Here is a 27920-nt window from a genome sequence, read left to right as displayed (position 1 = left end):
AAATTGTCCTTTTATTTCTATCTCTGTATCTGTAGACTCTGGGACTGTGAAGTAATGGCAGGAAAAGTACATATATAGAATGACAAAAGAGATATAGTTTAACCTCGCCTTTTGATCACTACGGCCCGTTGACACAAACACCACCTTGGGTTCTAACAAAAGCTCAGTTAATTTCATATCTAAAACCCTCGTTTACACGACCACCTCGTTAAAGCCATCGAGTACCACCTTGTAAACTTTTAATCTTTATTTTTTTTTCAAATTTACCTCGTCAGTGTTACAACTCGAAATTGATTTTTAAAGTGACAACATACAAAATGAAACTGAAAAAAACTGTAATGAATCCCTATAAAATAAGCCAGTTGCATTTAGTAAAATGCGAATAGAAATCAATGAGAGAGTCACAATTAAATAAGCCTCTATCAGGCGTTCAGTTAGCTGGGGCGCAACCGAAAGAATAGGGGAGAAGCGCAGTGCGGGAAGGCACCAAGCCTCTCTCTCCTTTCGTCGCTCCACCGTATTTTCGCACTACAAGCCAACTAACTGAATGCATCCGTGGAAGAAGCTACAATTAAATTATATAAAGCTTTGATGGAGCGGTTTTTATGAGTGTCGTAAAGTAATTGGTTTTGCATTACTATGCTACATGATTGGCTTAAAAAGCTCGCGCCACTTTTTCATCCAATCACAAGTAAAACCAAACCAAACATGACTTACTTGCACAGGTTCACCCGCGCTTTGCGTCAGCTATATGTAACATCTTCGAGTTTTAATTGAATCACTGTACTGTCTGTGTCCTTTGTAATTGGCTGGCTTGATTATTTTGGTTTTGGTTTAACGACACTCAATTGAAAACCACTCTAAATAAACAGTAGCCCCCATTTTGCGCGGAAATATGCTCGGATATTTGTCCGCGGACATTATCTGTTCCGAGAAGGGAACAGTTTTCCGAGAGCGTAGCTCGAGGAAAACTGATAGCATTGAGGTATGGATAATGTCCAAGGACAGATGTCCGAGCATATTTTCACGCCAAATGAAGGTTATCGTGTTGATTATCCGTCAAATATTTTTGCATCACATGCTTAACTTAACTTAACATATGGAAATTTGTTTTTGAGTAATTATACGGTAACATGAAACATTGAGAAAAAACACTGCTTAGTCATCAGTGCAATGCCACTACAATCTGTGAAGTAGTCATGATACCGAGCTTTTGGAACAAGCATTTGACTTGCTCAATTTAGAATTTATTTTAATGGTATTACGTGCAAGTACTATGGAATAAAATTAGTTTCTCGTCATTAATAAGTAAAGTGCACGTGAAAAGTAGATTACATGCATTTCGTGAATTTTTGTTGATTTTCTAATTTAGAAAATGTTTATGCTACACTGATCACATTTATGGCCTTATTTTTAATCATTCGTACGGCTGAAACAGTTTCACAAAAAACACACAAAAATTTCAGTTCTGACTACAATAACTTTTAATAAGCATGAACTTCAGCAGCGACAATCTCCATAATAAGAACTGATTAGTTAGGACTGGGACCTAGACACTTCCTCGATCATTATCCGGGACACTGATCTCCATCCAGTGTGAGCGTCACCCAAAGTATAGCCACTAGGACAAGATCCTACCCACAATTCCACTCTAACCATGCCCTGTGGGATGTTTTCACAATATCCCTCAAATGATCGATGATGAAGCAGATTGGGACTCCCAGCAGCTGATGGCCAACTGTTGTACACAACAGCTTCGATTGTCATTGGTCCACTGCATTCGTTACCATTAAACTTGAAGAACCACCGGTTACACTTACTAGAAGAACCATAGACTCTCATTGTTCCCTGGAATGAAACTTTGATCGCTGTATCAGACTGCAACTTATTAAACGAGCAGTCCTGAAGCAAACGAAAGTAAAATAAGTCAGAACTCATATAAATAAATTTCATCACATTTTGGCTTGATTTGTATCATTAACTGGAATTAACTGAACACCGATCATCAGTTGTTGGTTCCTTGGGAGAAAGTGTCAAGCGTGGTGTTAGCCTGCTGGTATGTTAGCCTGCATACATGTTAGCCTGCAAGCAGGCTCCCGTTGGAACATAAGCGCAAGTGGCGAAGCTGCGAGACGAGAAAGTGAGCCTGCTCTGATCTCTGCAAATTTTTCATTTCCACCCCGGAAACCGCAGCAAAAATAGGCCAACTAATTTTCACCGAAAGTATGAACTTTGGTAGCTCAGATTTCTCGGGAAAATTGTAAATCTTTTTCATAAAAACATGCAGGCGTGATAGCCGTTGTTGATAAAGTTTTGCCGAAGAAAAACCGTCAAAGTTTATGTGTAACAAGGACAAACACTTGATTCAGTCCAAGTGATATTCCTTTGGCAGTCTGGTCTTTGATGATACTTGTAAACAAGCAAACGACTTCGTGTTGTTTCGTTACCCGCTTACCATCACGCACGTTTGCAATACATTGTGTCTAGAATGCTTGTAAATTCAGTGGTAGATCTGGGGAAGGGGCCCGGGGACCCCTTACCCCCTCTATTTTGGGTAAAAACAGAAAAATCACAGAAGGAAGAAAAGCCAGCATGGCAAGGAAAGGAACTGTAGAATCCTTGCCCAGAGTGGATTCTTCGGTTCCTTTGACGCACCATGATCCGAAGAGATCTTGGGTTAATCTGTTTAGAAAAGAAACGCAAAATCCGTTTTCGGATTTAAAAATCCAATCTTGGACGCACCCTAAGTTTGATGGAATGTCAGATAACGATCTGCGCGTGAAGTTGAACTAGCGATGAATAGATTATAGCCAGCTTTAAATTAAATTGTGCTGGACAAAATATTTTCCAGGAAAGGCATTTGAACGGTTGTCGACACTTAGAACTCGATTTCAGATCACCAACACTTGTAACAAATATTTCTTGACACAATAAAGTTTTGATAAACGAGCGCGTCGCAAAATGTTTTTAAATTTTGTGTTTCTATTTGTTTACATTGCTAGAATTTTACATCTTGTAGATAAATTAACCATTCTGACTACAAAACACGGCTTTTTAGCGAGTTACACAACACAGAAAGTTTGTTTTCTGACAACCAATGAATTTGGCTAACTAAAAATCCGAAAATTTAGTTCTGGCACAAGTCTGATTGTCATTCTGACCAGTTGCCAAGCTACACGGAAGATTTGTTTTCTTACCACAACTCATGGCCATTCGCTGTCGCCGAGCTATAAAACATTTCTTTCCGGAGTACGCAGACTTTGGTTACTTGTTCTCGAAGGCTAGCGGGTCAAAATACATCCAGCTTTGATGAAATCATACACACTTTCTTCCAAACTATTCGGCGAATACGTGACTGCGTGCATGCGCTCATGATGTAGTTTGCCCCTGCTGTGTGGGTTGGGGGGGGGGGGCAAATCGGCGAACAAAATGTCGATAAAGGCAGGCTCACTTTCTTGACGCCTCTTCACCAGACTCTACCCTGCCGGATTGCTTCACTCCTCATCGCTCGCGCGTGACTCAAAGGTGAGCCTGCTCGCAGGCCAACGTGGTGTAAGGCGCTACCCTTAAATCTAGAGGAGTGAGTCAATCTGGGTGAGTTTTTTGCCAGTCTATCGCGACCGAAAAGTAAACAAAATTGCAAGTTTGAGTTTCGCCTGAATTGTAAACGACGCTTGATGTTTCATCAAGGCCCAATAAGTTTACGTCTGTAGATACACAGGCCGCCCAAGCTCTCTCTATGAACCACACAAGCAACACAATATGGCATCGAATCATAAGGGTTTGTATGGGATTTTCTTAGGGCTTGCCACAAGTTGCTCGAAAACTTTTTGTCAACTTTTCGTATTTCGAGCAACTTCTTTTGTTTAGAGCACCTTTTTGCATTCTGACCAATTTCTAGTTTTCGAAATATCGGAGCAGCTTTTAGGGCTATAATTGGCCATGCTTCCAGTTGTACAATGTTTCGGTAGACAATTTGTGAATTTCCTCTGAAAAAAGAGCAGTTCCTCCCCTCTGGGGCAGATCATGGGCAAAAGATGTATGCAGCCGGGCTGTTAGGTCAGCGGTTTTTTAAAGAAAATCCAAAATGGCGGACGAAGATTCACGCTCCACTGATTCGAGTGTTTCAGGTTACAAAGGTCATTCAGATCCTTTGAGGGTAGCCGCATAAGCAGGGGCAAGACTGAGTACTCCAGCGAAAATGATAATGGTTAGAGGTCTTGACTATTAACAGCAACGACAATTTTATTGGCTCATAATAGAACTTTTACAAGATTAATATTGTCATATTGATATTGATGCGTAGTATTTACTCATACGTATTGTGAACAAATTTATTCAGCGACGCTGGTTACAACGCAAAATTGCACAAAAATGCTCAGAAATTTTACTTTTGTTGTAAAGATTGAATATTTTTGCATCAGACCAAATAAAAGAAGAGAGACAAAAAAAAGTTTTTGCTTTTTGTAGCAACTTTTGAGCAATTTTCGTTACAAAAAGCAACTTTTGACTTTTTTGGAGCAACTTTTGAGCAACTTTTTGAGAAATTTCGGGCAACTTTTTGGGAAATCTCGAGCAGCTTGTGGCAAGCCCTAGATTTTCCACAAGATATCCATGGAGGTAGTTAAAAGTGAAAATTCTCAATATAAATGGCTTAACTTATTCCATACGCGTGTTGTTTGCTCCTGGTGTGGTTATTTTACCGATTTAACTTGATTTAACCGACTTTTTTGAAACTCTTCAGTCGGGACAGCCTCCCGAACGAAGTCAAAAATCCTAGGCTAAAATGTACCCACGGCCACAAATCCACCGTAGAACTCAAGGGCAAAGGTTGATCTTTCATTTCAATTCTCTAGCCACACAATTGCAGCCCTGCGAGAGACGCCAGGCGGCTCTTCGTGTCCCCAGTGAAACGTTAAAATGATGGAAGAGCTCTGTGTCCGTTTGATCTGCGACACAACGACCGTTGAAACCGGCTTGCTAACCTCGTCATGTTGGCAAACCAAGACTCGCAGGGGTACTAGACGCAATCTCCGTAGAAACTGAGAAGATACAATCATTTTTGAAGTGGAAGTCAGGGTAAGTTTTCACGTTTATGCACCTTTGAGTTACGTGGTTCTCGCCTCACCATTAAACTTCATCTCCCCATAATTCGTTAAGAATTCTCCCGAGCAAAACAGAGCTCAATTTGCCGGCGGCATTTTCTTTCTCTTCGTATGCTCTTAACAAAGTTTTGCTGGCTTCCATTCCAGTTTCCTCACAATATTCGTAATTCCACAATACTCTATAAGAAGCAAATTTAGTTTATCAGCTCGGGAATATTTTACACAAACAAATCAAAGGTGCATAAACTTGAAAACTTACCATGACTTCCACTTCAAAAATGATTTTTTCTCCTCAGTTTCTACGGAGCTTTCGCCGTTGATCTTACGTTTCTTTGGTTTTGAAGCCATTTTGCAAAAGCGTTCTGTACGATTTTTATTTTGTATTGTAAATTCGACCTGAGGGAACTCCGGGTGTTACAAGAAGTTTGGTTGACAAATTGCGGTCTAGTACCCCTGCGAGTCTTGGTTTGCCAACATGACGAGGTTACCAAGCCGATTTCAACGGTCGTTGTGTCGCGGATCAAACGGACACGGAGCTCTTCCATCATTTTATCGTTTCACTGCATGGGGACACGAAGAGCCGCCTGGCGTCGCTCGCAGGGCTGCAATTGTGTGGCCTTTTGGAATTACTCGTCCCTGTACTCACCGTTTGACCCTCAACCTCCTCATAATGCTAGGCAAATACTTTCTTTATATCAACGCTCTAAATAATACTATGTTCGTTTTCAGCGACTTCATCTCATTAGTGCAGGATAAAATCGAGATAGAAAAATATATTGCTGCCACTTTGAATGATGAAAGGGAATTTCAACAGAAGTGGAAATTCCTTCTCACCATTTAAAGCGTTTCCCTCAGTAATTTGTTGCGAGGTCTTTTTTCTTAGTTTGTTTGTTGTTGTTTTTTTTTTCTATAATTAAGTAATTTCACTGTATTGTAACTCCATAAGTAACGTAATGCGTAAGTCACAAAAACTAATTATTGCGTATTGTAAGTAAGTAAGGTAATGCCAAGTATTGTAAATAGGTTTTTTTTTGTGATGTATTGTAAGTGACGTTTGTAAAAGCGTTAGAAATAATAATAATAATAATGATGATGATGATGATGATGATGACAATATAGTAGTGTATTGTAAGTAGGTTAAGTATTGTGTTGTGATGTAAGTAGAGTGAGGCAATGTAAGTAATTATGTGTTTAGCAACAACAACAAAAATTAAGCCGAACACAAATCTCAGTCACCCCAACACTACAGTTTCCTCAAACTCCGTTCAATGCAAAACCCTTACCAAGCGTCCGTGAAATCAAATCTCCTTCTCCCTCCCTCCAACAAAAACACGCCAAGCGCCGTCTAATAATACCTAGTACTCAGTCCACACCCAACTAAATAATAGAAGGGCCAATAAAATTTAATAACTAGCAGTAATCAGAGATTATGAGAGGGCGTTCGACGTCCTCACTTTAATATGTATACCTTAAATAAATGATTTCAGTAGCTGACTTTCAACCTTTGTCTATTTCTAAAATCAACATTTTTCAGCAGCAACCGAGGTTTTAAAGTCAGATATGCATAGTGTCAAAGTCCATGCTAGTGACCAGGTCACGATTTGTTGATACGTTGCGTGACGCCGCCAGTTTCTGTAGACTCAGAAGTTTCATAGAAAATTAAATTACGGACATTATTCTAAGCTGGAAGCACAAATTTAAGCTAGTATTTGCAATCGCGTGCTCGTTTATCGTAAACAAACTCCGTGCGACTGATTCGAGTATTTCCCCTGATGAATAATGCAGACTTTTGGATCTTGCCTTCAGAGTACTTTTCCACCGATTCCAAACAGTAAAATTTCTGAAGACAAACAATGGACTGCAAGGCTGATACTACGTGAAAAACGTTTCGAGACACCAACATGACAAGAACCGATAAAGTAGGATCGCAACAGTGGAGAGCTGTTTCGCCCTTCTTGGGGCTGGTCAGCACTGTGTAGCGAAGATATGTAACGCCAGCCCAACAGCCAACGCACATAAATTGCAAAATGACCCGTTCACTACTGATATCAAGTTCCGTACTTTGAACTCACTTGCGCCCCGAAACACGCGTTGCCACATCACGTGTTTCGGGGCGCAAGGAGACAAAGTGTCAAGATTGGTGTCTCGAAAAGCAAAAGAATAAATGTGGCTGGACAAGGCCAGCCTAAACATTTAAACATTCAACCGCATGGCCAGTACCATGGTTAAACAAGAAGATCTGTTAGATCTTATAACCGCGCTTTTAAAATTTAACGGTTCGCTTAGTACTACCGTCGGAACGCAGTGCACATTCCAAAGCAGTCATTGATGATTCTTTTCTTACTGTAGACATCACATCACTTGATCAACACAAACTGTATTATTGCACCATCAGTGGTAGCCGTTGACAAATCTCCGATGACGTAATGGTCTTAATCTAGAACTTTCTTCGGGATATGTATGGGCATGAACGATATGAATGACACAATAATATCACTATTAACAACAGCTTTCTTTCTTAAAAATCATGATTAAATTTAATTGGTGTTTTCCACGAGTAAAGGGCTAGCAAAGTAGTCACACAAGTCATATAATTTAATAATAAAACTCTATCCCGACCGATGTATCGATTTTGGTCACTCCAGTGACCACAGATTGAAAACGTGACAGAAAATTGGCGTTACTTTTGATTCTCACCAAATTTGTCATATCCCCGCCTCGGGAAAATTTTGTTAACTTAGCTAATTTAGTATGCAAGCCACCGTAATGGCGGTCTCCGGCGACGAAATGTTTATTTGCTCAAAATTGGGGCAAAATCTTTCGGAGATGGAAGTCAAGACATTTGTAAGGATACAGAAAGTAATTTGGGACCGGTTGCTGGCTTCTAAGGCTGTATTTATCCAGAAGTAAGCTGTATTTTCGTTTTCGTGCCGAAAGCCATGCGATGAAATATTATCGGTTTGTTCTGCTGTCTTGTTCTGTTTTTCTCTTGGTCTTTTTTGTAGCCCGCCGAGGCCAGTCTTTCGTCTAAATCAGTTGAAAAAAGTTCGAAAAAGATGTTCCCATTCAAGTTTAAGCTCTCAGGCGATAATTCTGGAGTTTCTTGGCCGAAACGTCGGCTTTGTTATGTTGGTGTTTTTCGGTTGCTATGGGCGACCGATGCTTCCTTTGTTAGGTCAAGTCTGGGGAGTGAGGTCACAAAAAAATTCTAATTAATTCTGGTTTTGTTCGATTTCGCTGAAATTTTAACACGATAAAGCTGGATTGTTAAGGAATAGATTTACCGTCTGCCGATGTGTGGTAGCTATTAACGCTGAAGTGTTATATCGCTTCGAAGTCAGGGTTTTGAAGAGATTTTTTTGCAACATGTGGGTTCGGCGTGATTTTGTAATCGGAGGTTTCGGTTGACCCCGAAGGAAAAAATATCCGGAAAAGGTCATTTCATCGACGATTCAAACGAATGTAAATATGTAGATGTTCCGAGCTAAATTTCTGGTGAAAAAATATAATTTTTGACGAACGCTGGGTTTTTAATTTTTTCCCGCGAAAGATGAGATTTATTAATGTTTCAACAGCTTTTGTGAGTAAACATCACAGGTTGCCTGACTCAAAATTTGGCCGAGTGGAAGCTTGGGTCTGCTCGCACAGAAGTCGAAAAAAAAAAAAAACCACGGGTAAACCATGAACCGCGCTCGGCCCATGGCCGCGCGGTTAAAAACGCAGCGTATCGGATCTGAAAAGACCTACGGTCCGAAATCAAAGTACGAAACTTGATATCAGTAGTGAACGGGTCATTTTGCAATTTATGTGCGTTGGCTGTTGGGCTGGCGTTACATATCTTCGCTACACAGTGCTGACGAGCCCCAAGAAGGGCGAAACAGCTGTCCACTGTTGCGATCCTACTTTGTCGGTTCTTGTTATGTTGGTGTCTCGAAACGTTTTTCACGTAGTATCAGCCTTGCAGTCTGTTGTTTGTCTTCATACATTTTTTTTGGCTGATCAGATCTCTTGTAGATCCTACGTTTGGCAGCGTTTATCGTATGCGGTCCTTTGCAGTTCCTGGTTTCTCAGTAAAATTTCGACCGGATAAAGACTGAGCTATCTGTCGCGACTGGAACTAATCAGCATGTGCAATCAAAAATGTAGGTGTTCCCACGGTTAACATCCCAAAGCCAAGTCGTGTTAATAAACAAGGACAATTTACGCAGATTTCGGTAAATGCTACCGTCGAAGCGTTTAAATTCACTTAAATCCAACGCTGAGAGCATATAATAGCGAAGCGAACGGAGACTGAATGAAAAGAAGCCAAAGAAAGATCCAGCGGAAAGACGACCTAACATGGCCTGCTCACATACCGGCACTCACATGTTCGCCACATGTCTTATCACATATCTTAGCCTTAAACGGTAGCAGTTTACTGGCCGTGACATGCCCCTGCAAAAATCAAGCGGGGCGGCTGAATTTGCTAAGACTACTGCAACCTCGATCGATTTCGGCTGTATTACGCAGGAAGCCCAACATGTGGACACCAACAGGGCTTTTCAGTCTATTTAATTGGATATTTCCAGGATATGTTATGTAGGCAGACAAACGAGTGCGAGTTCTTAAATCGCAAAATGACCGGGAGGCGGAGGCGGCGTGGCCGAGAGGTTTAGGGCGCTGGATTTGAAATCTGGAGGTCCCTGGTTCAAATCCTCCGCCCTACCGCTATCTGGATTTGTTCTCGGTAGCCCCGAGTTCAACTCCTCGGCCGCGTTGTGTAAATAGCCAACTGGTCAGCCTCCCACCAGTTGGGATTCTTAATAGTTTATGTTATATTTGAAATATTTGTTTCTTTACGTACAGTGTCCCCAATTAGCACATTAGTGCTAAATACATCGACACTTAAATAAAGTTTTTATTTATTATTACACTTGGTCAAATGGCCAGCACTCAATTAAACAATACCTACACTCATAAAGTAAAAAAGACATGAAAACAAGAGAAAGTGGCTATTGAAAATATTATCCGGAGTGCTGCTGCACGAATCGCAGCAACAACGCTTTGAGTTTTCGAGTAGCTTCGCTTCGAGGAAACCGGTCGCTTTGTGAACTTCGCCGCGGACGAGATTGTGCTACAGTGACCTTTAGTCCAGTTGTATCTGCCACATCCTACGTTATCACAACAGCAACAATTTAAGAAACCCTCTTCTTTAAAATGGAGGGAGCGAATTTAAAACTGTAAAGGTAAACTAAATTGCCATGACCCTACAGGTATGTTTTCAGGAAACGAGAGAAAGCGTGACAATGTGGGCGGCGAAAGGTCATATATGCGAATTAGTTCAAATTCTGTTTAATAAACCTTCGAAAGGAGTGTAAACTAGTGGCGTTTTAAGGAATTGCTTTGAACTTGGATACTATTAAATGAAGATCATAGACATAAGTATGCGCTAAAGAACTCAAAGTAATTCATTGGTCGTGAAATATTGCAATTGGGAGATACGTGTAAAAAAGAAGCGAAATTCCCGCTTTTTTACACTGATACGTATGCGGCGATAAAGCAAACCCTGCCGTGGATCACAATTTTCAAAGATACTCTTTGTCTACCAAAACAACTATCACTTATTAGTAGAATTCTACTAGTATACTAATGCAAATGCTGCAATCTGATTGGCTGAGCTACTCGTATACTGTCAGCCGTTATAGTTCACCACTAAATTTTATCCGATTCTTATTTGTTTAAATTGATCGCGTGAAGTACTAGCATATTTGCCCTCGAAACTAAAACTAGCATATTTGTTTTAAGAACATCAAATTTCCGCGAGGCAACTATCAGCGCATAGTTCCTCGACAGAGAGAGTGCAGTGGCCGGAGGTGGTCTACGAAATGGCGACGTTGTTTTCGTTTTAGCAAAGTTCTGAAGGAATATTTTGATGCAAATGGATAAATTAATTCCTGAAAAGACTGAAAGAAAGACATTAACGGTTTCTTGACTTTAAAAATCTTGAAATTATCGAAAAAAGTGATGAGCGCGCGCACACAACTTTAACTTCAAATGACAATTAAATCCGAGCGATCTTTCGAAGGCGCAAAGTTTAATAATACGTCGAGAAGTACTTGGAAACAGTTATTTGAAGTAAATTTCAGTTAGAATTCTACTACAGCAATTAGATTACTCGCTCTCGATTTCTATGAGGTGATAGTTGATTTGGCCTCATCAACTATCACCTCATAGAAATTAAATCTCGAGCTCATAATCTAATTGTTAACTAGTATCATAAAATGATGCCCTCTGTGTACAAAGAAGTATTCAACTCAAAGCTTGTAGACAGTGAATAACTTCGTGTTTGTGCGGATGGCTGATGCGCTTACCGCTTTTAACGCAGTAAAGTTGCCGAGGATATATTTATATATACTCCAAAAAGTCGATTTCGGCAGCTAAAAAAAGCACTTTCCGGTAAGATTTGACAGAAATAAAGTTCAATATTATATTAAGTACGGTTGAAACTATAGATTGGGCTAATAAAAGAGTGTACGAAAATTTCGTTTCAGTAGCACTTTAAGATGTAATATCAGTTTCATCACCATAATATGAGACCAGCTGAAAAAACACTTCGGTTAATAACAGCATGATTCTCTCTCAAATAAATCGTTGTCGAATTCTGAATCTGAATTTTAACTTACATTAAGTGATAACAGGAGCCATAATCGGGGACGGAGACCGTAAGTCTCGGGATTCGCGCGCACCTATGATATGGGACAATTTTTCTATTTTTAGAACAAATTGCGCCATCCTGACGTCATATATCCGCGCGGATTCACGCACATGTCAGGAGCTCTCGCGTGAATGTTGTCACGTTACGTGATCAAATGGTGAGAGTTGAGAGATTCTCTTGCGTATTGTTCACAGCGATGGCAGGGAATAAGGCAGGGAATACGAACCAGGGCGCTTAAATGTAGTTTTATGCTCTGAACTAACGGAAAAGGTAGGTTTTTCAGGGTCGAAAACAAGACTTCAATCTCCCGCTGGGAATGAATAATAAGATCTGCTCACGCTAGTTGTAAGCTTACGCGTATGTTTTTGCGTTTGTTCTGACTTAAGAATATAGCAAGAAAACTCCCTACTCTGGTATCGAGTTAATTTGTGAGTTTATCAGACAATGTTTAATCATAACCAAAACCTGTTTTGATGGTTTCTTATCGTCTCTGCTTGTTTGGTGAGTTTGCAAAAGTTTTTGAAAGGAAAGTCTGACGCCTACAATTAGCTCATTTGCATAGTGCAGCTCGTGCACTTTCAAGTCCGAGTCGGTGTTTTCAATTGTCAACAAATCTTGACAAAGATTTCTGTCGTTATCTTTTGTGCTGAAATGCTGCAACAAATTTCACGAATGCAAAAAGGCTACTAACACCATGTGTGTTTCTTCAACATAAGCATAGTGAAGTTTTACACTGCGGAATGAAAATAGACAAGGAGTTTTGATAACTCGATCAACAAAATCGAAATCGTTATTCCAAGTTGGTTAAAGAAAGCGTCATCGTAACTTTGCTGATTGTTTCTGCTTCATTCACATATTTTCAGCTTAGCTTTTAATATGTTCTCAAACATTTATCAATCTTAAACATATTTAAAAACTATAGAGCTATTGTTTGAGTTCGATGTACGCTTTCACACGAAAGTGCGGCGGAAGTACAATTTGTCATGTTTACTGACTGTACAAAACACGCATCAGCGGGCGCTCTCATTCATCGACAACAGAGAATTTACTGGATTTTTACACGAATAAAACTGAGCAGTATCTACGGACGTAAAGTTATTAAGTCTCGATGAAACATCAAGCGTTGCTTACAATTCAAGCGAAACTCAAACTAGCAATTATTGTGTTTTACTTTTCGGTCGCGATAGACTGACAAATTCCTCGCAAGCATGTGGCAAGAGGGGCTATGAAACTATGAAGTCCTGAAGCTCTGCTATATCTAAATATATCCAGCTAGTTTTTTGCTGTGTAATGGAAAAGCTGTTAATCTTCAACATATGTGAAATTTAAAGTGGAGTAATGTACAGCTCATGTAAAAGAAGCATCAGTCGGAACACAACTTAGTCAGCGATATATATAAGCTTACAGCGGAACATACCTAAATTCGACACTGTCTTACTTCACTCAAACTGGAGCAGCTTACGACGAAAATACTTAAGCAAAATTCCAACAGACGTAAACGCGTTGAGTTGTGGGGCAAAAACATGAAACATTTCGGGAATTTCGGACGCCATTTCCTCCGCGCGACATCCGCAAAAATCCTCGCAACATGTACGCGCGTGTGCCGCATGTGATGGCGCAATTTGTTCTAAAAATAGAATTATTGTCCCATATCATGGGGACAGCCCCAATACTAGAAATGGCGCGCGCTTACGGTCTCCGTCCCCGATTATGGCTCCTGGTGATAACAGTAATTTTGCCCATAACCATTGGCAATCCGAACATTTCAGTCTTACCTTGATCTTACCGCTATCTCGATCATCATTCAGATTTTTCCACACGCATTGTTTCCAGTTGGTTTGTGGCACTGCACTAGAAGGACTTGTCACGCTTTCTCCTTTCTCTCCCTTATCGCCTTTTATTCCTTGATCGCACACAGTTCCACGCGCTCCTTTTATTCCCATCATTCCTGGCAGTCCGCTCTTTCCACGAGGCCCTTCATTTCCTTTCTCTCCCTTTTGTCCCAGCATTCCTTCCGATCCCTTGTCGCCAGTCTGTCCTTTAACTCCATCTCTTCCCTGCACTCCTTGTGGTCCCGGAATCCCGGGCATTCCCGGCATACCATTTGATCCTGGAATACCCGGAAATCCATGGGTAGATATGAATTTCTAAGAGGAAGGCAACAAATACATTCACTGAATTAAGAAACACAGTGTGAAACTTAAACAACACGAGAACAAGATGTTTCTTATGTCGATAGATATTGTGGCATGAAAAACAATCTGCATTTCTGTCTCTTACTGTATTAGCGAATTAGTTACTTGTTTTTACAGTACTGTTAGTGTCAGCGTGTCTGTTGGTGGGCTTGTGGCCTTGCGGGTCTGCTTTGACGAGATAAAATCCTGTCAATTTTTAGACAATAGTCACGTTCTTGATATCTGTTTCTTAATCAGGTCAGATATGTTCCTACAACTTTTACATAACTGATGTTTGCTCGATTGTGAAGCCGACTCTTACTGGGAGCAACACGGAGATCATTAACATTCCTTGACAGAATTTACTATGACTTAGGAAACAAACATTCTTATATCGCTTTCTGCAACTTATCTAAGAGTTCAGCCTCGATTTGGGACTAGAAACTTAGGTCTTACTGAGCTAATAGAAATGAGAAATACTGTAAATATTTTTACATCTCATGTTTAACAGATTGATTTTCGTTAAAAAAGACAATTGATATTCAACTTTGTACCTCACATAAGTCCTTGGTATCGCCAGCATTTTGTTGTTGAGGGCTGGCAGTGGTTTCCAGTGAGTGCCCTGTTCCACAAACCACCAATAAGGCAGCAAAATATACAAACTGCGCCATGCTTGAAGAGATAAAAATATCAACACTTTATAACAGTAGAAATACACGTCTGTGTGGTATGAATTCGTTTCATAACTGGTTCCGTGATGGTATGTGCTCAACCTTTAAGACGCTTCTTCTAATGTCATGAAACGCAATTTAATGTCAGTCAGCGTAGATAAGACGCTATTTTTAAAACAGAGGTTATAACCTGGTAAGAAGCCTTTAATCAAGGTAAGACATAAAGTGACCTCTAATAATATAACCGCCAACAGGCTTAGTCTTCAGCTAATATTAGCTGTCAACACGCATGCGGAGTTACCTCCTGTCCCCTTCTTTCGGAGGGACTTTGATCACTCCGTAATTCAAGAGTTACAGTAAAAGAAGAGTAGTTTAGATTTTATCCTTTTTCCTACATAGCGAGGTTGTATCATTTTACCATTATTTTAAGCGGGTAGTGGACATGAATGGGGCACTTATTCCAAATGAATGGTGTGCAAAATGATATTGAGAATCAGAAATCTTCGTGCAGTTGCTTTTTCCGCTAGCCAACTGAACAGTTAAACCAATTTCTTAATTTTCTAACTTAGTTGACGTGATCTCTTGTTCTTGTTTCTGCGACAGGATAATGAAGACTCGGAGAGAATAATGGAGAACAACCAAAACGTCAAACAGAGAGTATATTAAGTAAGGGTCATAAGAACTAATTGAAAATAGATGTTTTGGGATACAATGTCAATTAAACAAACCAGGTGAGTTTAAATTGTTCACTATGGTTAAAATTTCTTCTCCCTCAGAGGTCAATGATTTCTCACAATAGTTTTCAAACAGTATTACCACGTCTTCTGTCTTACACTGAATTCCAAAGATAAAGTAGAGAACTGAGAAATACACAAAAGCATTGCAGTGTTTTCAGCAGCGATAAGAACTTTATTAAGAGAAAACTAACTAGCTAGCAGTGGAACGCTTTGATATTTCGGAAATGACTTAATTCACTATGGATGGTTCAGTTCAACCCTAATATTTGTGTTTTTTTTTTCTGAGCATGCATCAGATATGTATTCCAGCGTTGAAATGTAAACAGATTCTTTGATTATGAATTAAGTAAACAGATCAGTCAATTTAGTAAATGCACCGCTGGCGTAGAGTAAAAGCATTCCCAGATGTTCTATTTTAGGGCTGTTATCTCAAAGAACAACAAAACTGGAAAAATACCAAAACACGTACGCTGAGATGAAAATGGAACGAGAGGGTTAAAGGTGGCAGCTATCGTTGAACACACGCATTCCAGAATTTACTAAAACACGAACATGCCATCCCACGACACGTATAAAGGACTTCCCTCTGAGAGCTTTTGTCAGCAAAGCAGTCGCTTGCTTTCCTAGAGCGCAAGAACCTGCTCGTGCTCTCGATGAGCAAACCACCGCCATGAAGGATATACGATTTTCAAGGGAACACGCGTGATACATGCAATTAAATTAAATTTTAAAAAATGGCACATTGGTCGTATTTACCGAATAATGCGTCTTAGACGTATTATGCGTGTAATAAATACGGAAAATACGTCGCATTAAACGCCAGACGAACTCAACAAAGGCACATTGCACGGACATGACTCAGTCGTATAGTTCTTCTAGTTAAATACTAGACACATAAAACAGACCAATTTGCCTAAATTGAGAATCTCAGTGCTGAACCAAAATTTATAATTACTACCAACAGTTTCTCTCACAAGAACAAGAAGGTTTTTTCAACACACAAGTTTAATGCGTCTGGTATTTACCTAGACGCACTTGATGTTCGACACATTGTACGTCTGAGACAAATTCGTCTTCTTAGGTAAATTCAGCCGTTGTGGAACAAAAATGAGTCTTCTTCATCAATGATAAGGGTGATAATTTATTTTATACATCACCTTCTGCTAAGGAACCAAGGGCACTTTACTTTGATTAGAGGAGTCCCTTTTTACCTAATTAGCCTAGGAAAACTGAGTTTTTCACGAGTGGCCGATTTTCTCTCGGGGAAAGTTCTTTATCTACATTTAATTTAGTGGGTAAAAATCGCAAGATTTAAAAAAGGTTTCAGAGCAATATGGTTTTCACCTCGTATAATGGTCCAGGGCTTTGATTACTGTAATTAACGTTCATGCTGCGTACCTGGTTAAGTCTCTCGGATGATTAATAAACAAGAATGACGAAGAGATACTCGCGCTTTGCTTCCTCGTCGTTACTTTTGCTTCAAAGCTTAGCTTCAATCATGTTGAATGACAAGGATGAAAACTGACTCACTTTCAGGTGATTTTTTTTCGGGGTTTTATTATTTGCGAGAATTTAAACGGATCAATGAAAAGTCACAATTTTCGACGCGAGCTGGGAAAGTTTAAATACTGTACTCCAAAAGAAGCCATGTTCACCGAACTACTACACAAGCACAGTATGTCTGAACAAAGGTCCGTTAATAACCAGATCATCTTGCCTTTCATTGTTCGCTTCATTTGGGTAAACTAGGGACGCTTTCCGCGAATTTCGAAACGGGGAAAAACGGTATGGAAATTTCCTGGGAAATTTTCCAGAAAATACGGAAATTGTTGAATTTCCGAAAAGCGACCATTTAACCGAAAATGGAGGAACATCACTTAGCCAGAATATTAACCACTTTGAATTCTCTGGATAGGTCTAACCTGACTTGCCTTGAACAATTAAGACCCTGGCTTATTTCCATCGTCATCATGTCCTTTTCCCTACAAGGGAAAGAGAGCCTTCTTTATAATTATATCTTCTAATGTCTTTAGTCACTTGTGCTGTCTTTCCCGGGAATCTTGAACCATCGAGTTTGGATTCGAGTTGGAGTTGGAGTTCGAGTTCGAGTTGGACTTCGAGTTAATGTTCGAGTTAGAACTCGAGTTAAAGTTTGAGTGAACTAATAAAATATGCAATTAAAAAATAAAAATAACAAAATAAAAAAAATGGAGGAGGAGGAGGCAGGTGAGGTGCTCGCAAAACAACATAACCCGCCGAGATACTTCTGGAACCACTTTTCGGGGAAAAAAGCGCGGGAAGCCCTTGATGAGCATCCCCATCATCAGGATTGCCATAAACGAAGGGTTACTTTTCCGCAAATTTTAGATGCCAACCATGAGCCAACGATCTCGTGTCCGTGGCGTGACGCGTGACGTGTGACTCTAACGTTGTCCACGTGGTCATCTTGTGTGAACTGACACATATCCTGGAAACAATGGTATGATCTGAGGTCCTGTCATTAGCCTGCTTGCTGGCCATCGTGGCATTAGCAATGGAAAGGTAGGTTTAATTTACTTTGTGAAGACTTGTAGTTGAAAGATTTATTTTCAAATGCAAGTTAACGGCGAAACACACCTCTGTTTTCAGCAAGGAAACAATCACAGAGATCACTTCATCTACTAGTATTTTAACGTTGCGATTTACAAATTGAGTGAAATTCAATTTTCGAAAAAGGTATTTGCATCGGGTTCCCATAAAAAGATGCGGTCGATTCCGTCGAAAACCACGATAAGGTCTTGGTCAGATTTCTAATTACCCCCAAGATTTGGCTTGGCGGTTAGCTTTTAGCTGTCTTCTGTCAAGTTATGAAAAATTTGGAATTTTCTTTTCCAGCCTGCGTGGTTCCTAGCTAGCCAGGGATATATTTTTGTATCCATACACATACACTTTCAATAGCTCCCGATCAATTCAATCCAATTCAATTCAAAACGATTCTCAATTCTCAAACTCAGATCAATTCAGTTCGAAACTTAATACGCAACTGGTCGTTTGATAAATTCTTCGCATTCCTATATCTCTATGGTAGGACTAACTTTTTTTAGCTTTTACAAATTTACCTCCCCCCACCAATTTCAAAGATGGGAAAAAGCCGCGTTTTTGCTCGAGTGCGTATTCATCATGGGTTTGTTGAGAGGGGGTATAGGGGGGTAGCCATTTCTCTCTTTATTCTGTCCAAGATAAAACATCCTTCAAAGCGCAGAATAAATATAATCATTCCTGAAAAAGTCCATGCAAATTAATAAATTTTTCTTGATTTTCTTTCGCTTCCACTAACGCTTTCCCTTTTTATTTTTCTTTCCAGGCCGCCCGTCGTGGAAATTTTAGATTCCCCTATAACGGAGGGGTATGTATATCATTTTAGTTTAAGTGGACGGCAGGTTGTTTCTTATCCTGTACCTGAATATTTTTAGGTAAAGAAAGAAGAATAAATATATTGTTTCAATAGATTTCTTATAACCTTTTTTAAAGAAACTGCTGGAAAAAAACAAAACAATTGACTGCTGTCGGGCTACAAAGCCAGAAAAGCTAATTTGGTTGGTTTGGATCTACGCCTATCTCTTGTCAAATTTAAACTCGAAGTTCAACTCGATCTTCATCTCGAAGCCCCACTCGATGTCCAACTCGAATTCGAATGCAAACTCCAGGGATTATTTCTCCCGTTTTTCCCACGCTGGACGTTGTCCTGACATTCGGCAGTTTCCTTCTTGGGGTTAGCAAATGACTTGATCAGAGTACATGCTTCCTTTCGAATTGGGCGTGCACCCGTCATGTCACCGCCATCCCAACTGATGTATTTATCTTCTGGAGTTGATAAATTAAGGTTGCATCAGTTAAAGGTGGCTCGGTCGGATTTTTTAATTTAACGGTACTGATTAACTTTGAGCGACTAGAGCACGACTATAATCAATCCTTCAGAAAATCAAACGTTACTGGGGTACTAGAAAAGGATGAAAGTTTCAAATAAGGTTAGTTTACCAAGATCTGAGTTACCTTAGCAACGTTACAACGTCACATCCCATTTTACATGCAACCGAATAGCTTATCATCAAAGGATAATTTTGGAAATTCGACTTCAAGATCTAAAAGCTGACATGGTTGTCTAAACGATGACGAAATTTAAAAAAAAAAATTATATGAGAGTTTTCGAGAACATTGCGGGTGAAGTTTCAAGGTGTCAAAATACATCAAAACAAAGCTGTTTTAAAATGTTATTGCAAACTATGTCCACTAGACTTAACTAAATGGTATTCTGGTCCTAAATGAATCTTATAACGTTTAATTACATCCCAGCTAGTCAAAAGGGCATCCTTTGGAACAAGAGATCGTGAAGAACTTCAGGTAATGAACATCGATGAAGAGATAATGCAAAGATATGGGAACGATATTATGCGAAGGAGAGAATTATGGTCTCGTCAGGAGGGGGGACATTTTTAAAATAGGAATTTAGAAGAGGGATATAATTTGTATCTGAAAATACTTTTTGGGGGGTTAAGTTTTGAAACACAACACTTTTTTTAAACAACCTACCCCCCGGGACGTAATAAGGGATTGGTCCCTTAAGCTAACATTTTTGTGCGAGATCTATAATTATGATAATTTGCCGCCAAGGACTGAATCTTTCAGAGTGTATATAACGTAGAGAAGTCGATACTGTTTATGTTTTCACGTCAATCACAGCGTTCTTTCTCGTCACAAGTAGCTGCCAGTCCATTGCCTCTGAGTTTATGTTTTGATTGGTTAGTTTTCTTCTAGGTAGCCTGGTTCAGTTAGTCGCACTGTAATACGATTAAATTAAGTTTCAAATGCAGTATTGTTTCTTAATGCTATTTTCATAGACACAGTATAGTAAGTTACAAAGTGTTGCACATAAATCGAATGTGGTTTAGCGTGGTCTGTACTCTTATCGACAACGATACGCGTCATCAAAGTGGTCAAAATGTTGTGGACTCACGCAACAAATTTTGAACACTTTGATGACGCGTATAGTTGTCGATAAGAGTACAGACTAGGCTAAACCACATTTCGATTTGTGTTTAACCACAATATCAACGTAAAAGAAAATGTTTTTTCAGAGCGCGAGCTAATAAAAGGCACTGCGTGACACATTGACGCGAGCACCGTTGTCTAGCCTCTTATCGACAACGGCAAATTAGCCAATCAGATTGCGAGATTAGTAGCAATTGTGGTAAAAACCTACTTTATCATTTCATTTCTTATTACACAACCTAGTCTTACCAACAGCAGAAAAATTAACCATATGGAAATTTGATGGTAAGTAATTACTGATACGGTAACATGGAACATTGCAATTGAGAAAAAAACACTGTTTAGTCATCAATGAAATGCGACTGCAGTCTGTAGAGTAGTCATCACGCATTTGAATTGCTCGACTTAGAATTTATTCTAATAGTATTACATGGCAGTACTATGTAATAAAATTAGTTTCGCATCATTAATTAAAAAAAGCGCAAGTGCAAAGTAGATTACGTTTCGTGAAGTTTCTTGATATTCTTATTTAGAAAATGTTTATGCTAGACTGATCACATTTGTGGCCTTATTTTTACCCATTCTTTCAGCTGAGACAGTTTCATTAAAAACACACAAACATGTTAATTCTCACTACAATAGTTTTTAATAAGCATAAGCTTAAGTAGCGACAATCCCGGTAATGAGAACTGATTAATTAGGACTGGGGCCTAGATACTTCCTCGATCATAATCCGGGACACTGACGCGATCCAGTGAAAGCGTCACCCAAAGTATCGCCAGGACACTGTCCTACCCATATTTTCACTCTAACCGTGCCCTGTGGAATGTTTTCACAGTATCTCTCAAATAATCGACGATGAAGCAGATTGAGATTCTTAGCAGATGATGACCACCAATTGTACACAACAGCTTCGATTGTCATTGGTCCACTGCATTCGTTACCAACTTAAAGAACCACCGGTTACATTTGGAAGTGCCCAGGACTCTCATATTTCCCTGGAATGAGACTTTGATCGCTGTATCAGACTGCAACTTATTAAACGAACAGTCCTGGAACAAAAGAAAGTAAAAGAGGTTAATATTTATAACTGAATAAAATATATCACATGTGCAATGACGTAATTTGTATCATGAATACAGATCATCAGTTGATGATCTCGTAGGTGGAAGTGTCAGTTACCCCTGCAGTGCATTTCGTTAGTTTAACAACAGGGCAATGTTATTTTATTCATTATGGTTATACTTTATACAGGGTTTATATTAGAAGAGAGGGATCATGCTCCTGGTTTACGCATGTCTTACTGTCAGGAACACATATTTCTGGTTTAATTTATTACACTTATTGACAGGTAAACAGTACCTACTGTAACAATTCTTTCAAACTATTTTGCAGTTATCATTTTGCTATGTTCAGCTATGTTCAAACATAAATCATGGGGAGAGGAGAAGGACAAAACTAAGCAGATGTCAACTGTACAGGCACCATGGTCGCAACACGGTAAAACAGGCCTATTAAAACGTCTTAAAGACTTACGCGAAATAAATACCATGAAATCTTCCCAAGTTTAGTTTGAGCATTTTATCGTGTCACCCGAACTTTATATAAGAAGGATATTCACGGTTTCTTGACTTTGAAAAGCTCGAAATTCAGTCCGTGCGATTTTCCAAAAGCGTGACGTTGAGTACAAAGTAGAGAAATAAATAACAGAAGCTGCCGACAATATGAATAATGTAGAGCCTTGACCCTCTAATTTTACAGAGGAAAAATGCTTCGGTTTCAAGTGCTCAAAGGGATTCGACCCGATGACCTTTAACCAGATGCTAGATCTAAGGACCCAATGGTGTGCAAAGTGGAGCTACAAGTTTCTTAAGGTCATTCCACTGAAATAGAACCGGCACTGAGATTTTTGTCAAACTTTGCCTATTGACTGTTTATATTGTAGCAACTTAAACTTGGAAATAAAAATGAGGGATCCCCATGTTCGTTTAGGAGCAACAGCACCTTGATTATACCATATAAATCCTTACAATAGCACCATGATTGTAGTCACGATTGCTTGCTAAAATCACGTTTCCGACGATTGTTTCTTGCTCAACACTGAGAATTGGCCCATATTTATTTTACATAGAGAAATTTATTACTCAATTCAACACAACGGAAAAAAATGATAGGTAACCGTACTCGTTTTCGAGAAAATGACGATTTACCTCTATGGCGAGGTCCAGCCGCAAAAAAAAAAAGCCGCCATTTTTTAATGCGCCCGCGCTAATCACGCGTGAAATTATGCGCAGTAGGGATGCGCAATGCAATACTGGGGAATGACCTTAAGTCACACTTGTCTTGCAAAGCAATAATAAAAAACTAAATGATAATGCGTGCTCAGTACTCGGGTAAGCAAGTCACTGCTTCATTTCTTATCATCTGACAGATGTAATATCACTTTCGTCAATCCGGTACGAAACACTCAGGCTTTGGATAATATAATTTTAATTCCCATTCAAATGAATCCTAGTGGAATTCTGAATCTGAACTTTATCTTTCATTAGGCGATAAAAGAAATTTTGCTGAAAGCACCAAATCCAATCAGAACATTTCTCTCTTACCTTGATCTTACCGCTATCTCGACTATCATCAGCCTTCCACACACAATGTTTCCAGTTGGTTTGTGGCACTGCACTAGAAGGACTTGTCACGCTTTCTCCTTTCTCTCCCTTATCGCCTTTTATTGCTTGATCTCCCACCATTCCATTCCACGCGCTCCTTTTATTCCCATTATCCCTGGTGGTCCGCTCTTTCCACGAGGTCCTTCATTTCCTTTCTCTCCCTTTTGTCCAAGCATTCCTTCCGATCCCTTGTCGCCAGCCTGTCCTTTTACTCCATCTGTTCCCTGCGGTCCTTGTATTCCCATCATCCCTGGCAGTCCGCCCTTTCCACGAGGCCCTTCATTTCCTTCCTTTCCCTTTGGTCCCAGCATTCCTTGCGAACCTTTGCCGCCAGCCTGTCCTTTTACTCCATCTTTTCCCTGCGGTCCTTTTATTCCCATCATTCCTTGCGGTCCGCTCTTTCCACGAGCCCTTTTAGTTCCTTTCTCTACCTTTGATCCCAGCATTCCTTGCGAACCCTTGTCACCAGTCTGTCCTTTAACTCCATCTCTTCACTTCTTTCCTTGCAACCCCCTAATGCCAGGCATTCCCAGCATTCCGTTGGCTCCTGGAATACCCGGGAATCCATGGGAAAAAATGCATTTATCGGACTAAGAAACACAGTGTGCAACTTAAACAACACGAGAACAAAATGTTGATAGATAATTATCGTGGCCTGAAAAACAATCTGCATTTTTGTTTCTTACTGCTTTAGCGATATCATTCGTGTCTGTTATTAGACTTGTGGCCTTGTGGGTCTGCTTTGACAAGAAAAAGTCCTGTCCATTTTGAGACAATAGTCACTGGATATCTATTTCTTAATCGGTCAAATACTTTTCTCTAATTCTCACATGACAATGATGTTTGTTCGTTTGTGAAGCAGACTCTTACTGGGAGCGACACAGATACTTCTTTGAAGAAATTTATCTGAGTTATTTCTAAGAAGAAAGCAAAAAATGCACAATTCTTAACTTAAACAACACGAGAACAAAATATTTCTTATATCACTCACTCACTCACTCACTCGCTCATTCTCATCGGGCCCATGAGGACTCTTAAGTTTCTAATATCTGCTTATGTCCATATAGATTTCAGCATGAAACACAATCTGCATTTTTGTCTCTTACTGTTTCAGCGGTACCGTTCACTTATTATTTCAGTGTCAGCGTGTCTGTCATTTGAATTGTGGCCTTGTAGATTTGCTTTGACAAGAACATATCCCCTCAATTTAGAGACAACGGTCACATTCTTGATATCTACATCAGTCATCTTGAGTGTCACCTTGCACCTCTCTTCATCAGGTAAATATGTTCCTCTAATTCTTGCAGATCAATGTTTGTTTGTTTGTGAAGCCGACTCTTACTGAGAGCAAAACGAGGATCATTAACATTCCTTGAGAGAATTTACTATGACTTGGGAAGCAAACATTCTTATATCGCTTTCTCTAACTTCTTATTTGAGTAATCAGCCTCAATTTGGGACCGAGACATATGCCTTTTATGTTTCAATCAGAAACTGAACTCCTACAAATGAGAGATACTGCAAATCGTGCAAAAGATCTTTACATCTCATATTCAACAGATAGATTTTCCGTAAAAGAGGCAATTTATTTTCAACTTTGTACCTCACATAAGTCCTTGGTATCGCCGGTATTTTGTTGTTGAGGGTTGGTAGTGATTTTCAGTGAGTCCCCTGTTCCACACAACACCAACAAAGCAGCAATGCAAACTACACAGACTGTGTCATGCTTAAAGAGTTAAAAATATCAACAACTTATAACAGTAGAACTTCACGTCTGTGTGGTATGAACTCGTTTCGTAACCGGTTCCGTGATGGTATGTGCTCAGCCTTTAAGAGCCTTCTTCTAAAGTCGTGAAAGGTGATATAATGCTATAAGACGCTATTTTTTTTTAAAAAAAATTGAGGTTATAACCCGGTAAGTAGATTTTAATCAAGGTAAGACATAAGGAGACCTCTAATAACATAACCACCAGCAGCCTTAGTGTTGAGCTAACATTTGCTGTCAACACGCATGCGGAGTTACCTTCCGTCTCCTTCTTTTGGAGGGACTTTGGTTACTCCGTAATTCAAGGGTTACAGTAAAAGAAGAGCAGCTTAGATTTTACCGTTTGCTCTACATAACGAGGTTGTATTTTGCAACTATTTTAAGCGGGAAGAGGATTTTTATTTGGGCATGAATGGAGTACTTATTTCATATGGATGGTGCGTAAAATGATATTGAGAATCAGGAATTTTTATGCGTTCACTTTTTCTATTTTCTGCGACAGGGTCAGAAAGAAGACTTCGAGAGAATTGCAGAACATCTAAAGCGTCAAACAGAGAGTATATTAAGTAAAGGTCATAGGAACTAGTTTTTTTAAAAAAAATGTTTTGGGATGCAACGTCAGTTCAAAGAAACCAGGTGAGATTGAATTGCCCACTATGGTTAAAATTTCTCCTCTGACAGAAGTCAGTGATTTCTAAAAATAGTTTTCAAACAGTATTATATTAATTACCACGACTTGTGTCTTCAACTCAATTGCAAAGATAAAGTACAGAACTGAGAAATACACAAAAGCTTTGCACTGTTTTCAGCAGAGATAAGAACTTTGTTAAAAAAATAATTAGCAGCGGAACGCTTTGATATTACCGTAACGACTTAATTCACTATGGATGTTTTCAACCCTAATGATTAGTTTTGTTTCTGAACATGCATCAGATATATATTCCAGCATTGAAATGTAGAGAACAGATTTCCTTTGTTCATATATGCAATGAGCACACCTTAATCAGTTTAGTAAATGTATTGCCAGATGTTCTATTTTAGGCCTGTTATCTCTGAGGAAACAACAAATTGGAAAAACACACATACGTTGAGATGGAAATGGAGCGAGAGGGTTAAAGGTGACAGCTATCGTTGAACACACGCTTTCCAGAATTTACCAGAACACAAACATGCTATTCAACGACAGTTCCGTTTAACTCAAATAAAGGACTTCCCTGTGTAAGGGTCTAATGTTAAGCGTTGTGTTAGTTTTAGTCAACGAAGCAGTCGCTTGCTTTCTTGGAACAAAAGAGGCGCGTAAAATCTGAGAATGAGAGGCTCTGGCAGCAACAAGGGGTGAAAGAACGGAACAAAAATTACGAGATGAGGCAGAAGAGAGCGCTCTTTTTCCCTACCCCACTCCCCGTACTTTTTTTCTTTTCTTTTCTTTTTTTTTTTTTTTTTTCAAGTTTTCTTGTTTGCTTCGTGTCTCAGTTGTTCACAAGCTGCTCATGCTCTCGAAAAGGAAACCACTGATACGAAGGCTATAAGATTTCCGACGAAACACGAAGTAAGAATAAATAACTAGATATTTCACTTTCTCTCAGTTTCATGGTAGTTAACACTGCTGTGCTACTTGAACACTATAAATAAAGAAATAAATATTGTAAAAAGAACTGAAACTTGTTTAATATCCCAATGCGTCCTAGACGTATAATGCGTTTGGTAAATGCCACTCAAACCACTGCTACGAAGGCTATACGATTTTCAGAAAACATGTGATATATGCGATTAAATTGAAGTTTTTCAAAAATGGTAGGCGTGTTGGCCGCATTTACCTAAGAAGACTGGGAATAAAACGTTTTAGACACATAATGCGTCTAGTTAATACGAAAATAGGCCGCATTACTGCGCCTTTCATAACATGCAGACTATAAAATTTAAAGCTCAACCGACAAATGCGTTTTTCGCTACCGTCAATCAAATGTTCGGCGGCTCCTCCCAGCTTCCGACTACTGCCGAGCGCGCGGTAGTCAAATCAAATCGTTGAGCACAGTTCAGACAACATAGAAGGAAGCTGGGAGGAGCCGCCGAACATTTGATTAACGGTAGCGAAAAACGCATTTGTCGGTTGAGCTTTCAATTTTAGAGTCCGCATGTTATGGAAAGGCGCAGTAAACGTCAGATGAACTCTGAACAATTTTATGCGTCTGAAAGACGCGTGAAACAGAGATGTTATATCTCAGACAAATAATTCTTCTAGTTTAAAAAAAACGAGGCAAATAAAACAAACCAACTTGACTGAATTGGAAATCTGCTCAATTTGTAATAAAGCGACCAACGAGCCCTCTCACAAGAACAGGCGTTTTATGCCTCTCTTGTTTACCTAAACACACTTAATGTTCGACGCATTGTGCGTCTGAGACACATTATTCGTCTTCTTAGGTAAATGCAGCCTTTGAGAACAAAAAGGACTCTTCGTCATTCTGATTAACGGTAATGATGATAATTTATTTTATACATCGCCTTTTGCCGAGAAACTAAGGACACTCCGTAGTGAGAAGAGGCGATTTTACCTATGGAAATATAGAATTGGCCTCGGAAAACTTAGTTTTTCACGAATAACATATTTTATTCCGGGAGAGTTAACCGAAGTTTAAGAAAAATGTGGTTTTCACTTCGTATAATGATCCAGGGCTTTTATTACTGTGATTGTAATTAAAACGTATGATGCATACCTGGATAAGTCTCTCGGATGATTAATAAACAAGATTGGCGGAGAGATACTTGTACTTTATTCCTCGTCGTTACATTTCCTCGCTGAATTCTAATTTGAATCATGGCGAAAAAGTAGGATGACAAAGGATTCATCTTCATAGCGGAGCCCCATACCCATATAGGGAAGCAAAGGAAACCCATGAATTGATTTTCTCATGGTTATCATGACTAGCGGTATTGCTCGTGGGCGCGTACGCACGACGGCGACGACGACGGAGTCGCGCAAGATGGCGGCCATACTCCAGCTAATAGGTTGACAGAGACATGCACCCTCGGTTTGTAGCGGGAGAATGCCATTTTTCTTGGCGGGATTTTGAAAGAGA

General features: G+C 39.6%; 1 protein-coding gene and 2 pseudogenes across 2 annotated transcripts in view; all 3 read right to left on the bottom strand.

The window, feature by feature from the left end:
• LOC145467435 (uncharacterized) overlaps nt 1-27920 on the bottom strand; it is a 267594-nt pseudogene that overhangs the window by 31587 nt on the left and 208087 nt on the right. The window lies entirely within an intron of this gene.
• On the bottom strand, nt 1300-14644 carry LOC145467434 (uncharacterized). The gene is made up of 3 exons (XM_081450990.1): nt 14528-14644; nt 13575-13946; nt 1300-1902 (listed from the first exon to the last, which is right to left on the bottom strand). Exons 1-3 carry the CDS (start codon nt 14642-14644, stop codon nt 1537-1539), a joined length of 855 nt encoding a protein of 284 aa, XP_081307116.1. The 3' UTR covers nt 1300-1536.
• Nucleotides 21107-23725, bottom strand: LOC145467430 (uncharacterized; annotated as a pseudogene).

This window comes from Orbicella franksi, chromosome 14, assembly GCF_964199315.1.
Source record: "Orbicella franksi chromosome 14, jaOrbFran1.1, whole genome shotgun sequence".
Taxonomy (NCBI): Eukaryota; Metazoa; Cnidaria; class Anthozoa; order Scleractinia; family Merulinidae; genus Orbicella; species Orbicella franksi.
The sequence above is the reverse complement of the archived record's forward strand: the minus strand, read 5'-3'. Positions and strand labels throughout refer to the sequence as shown.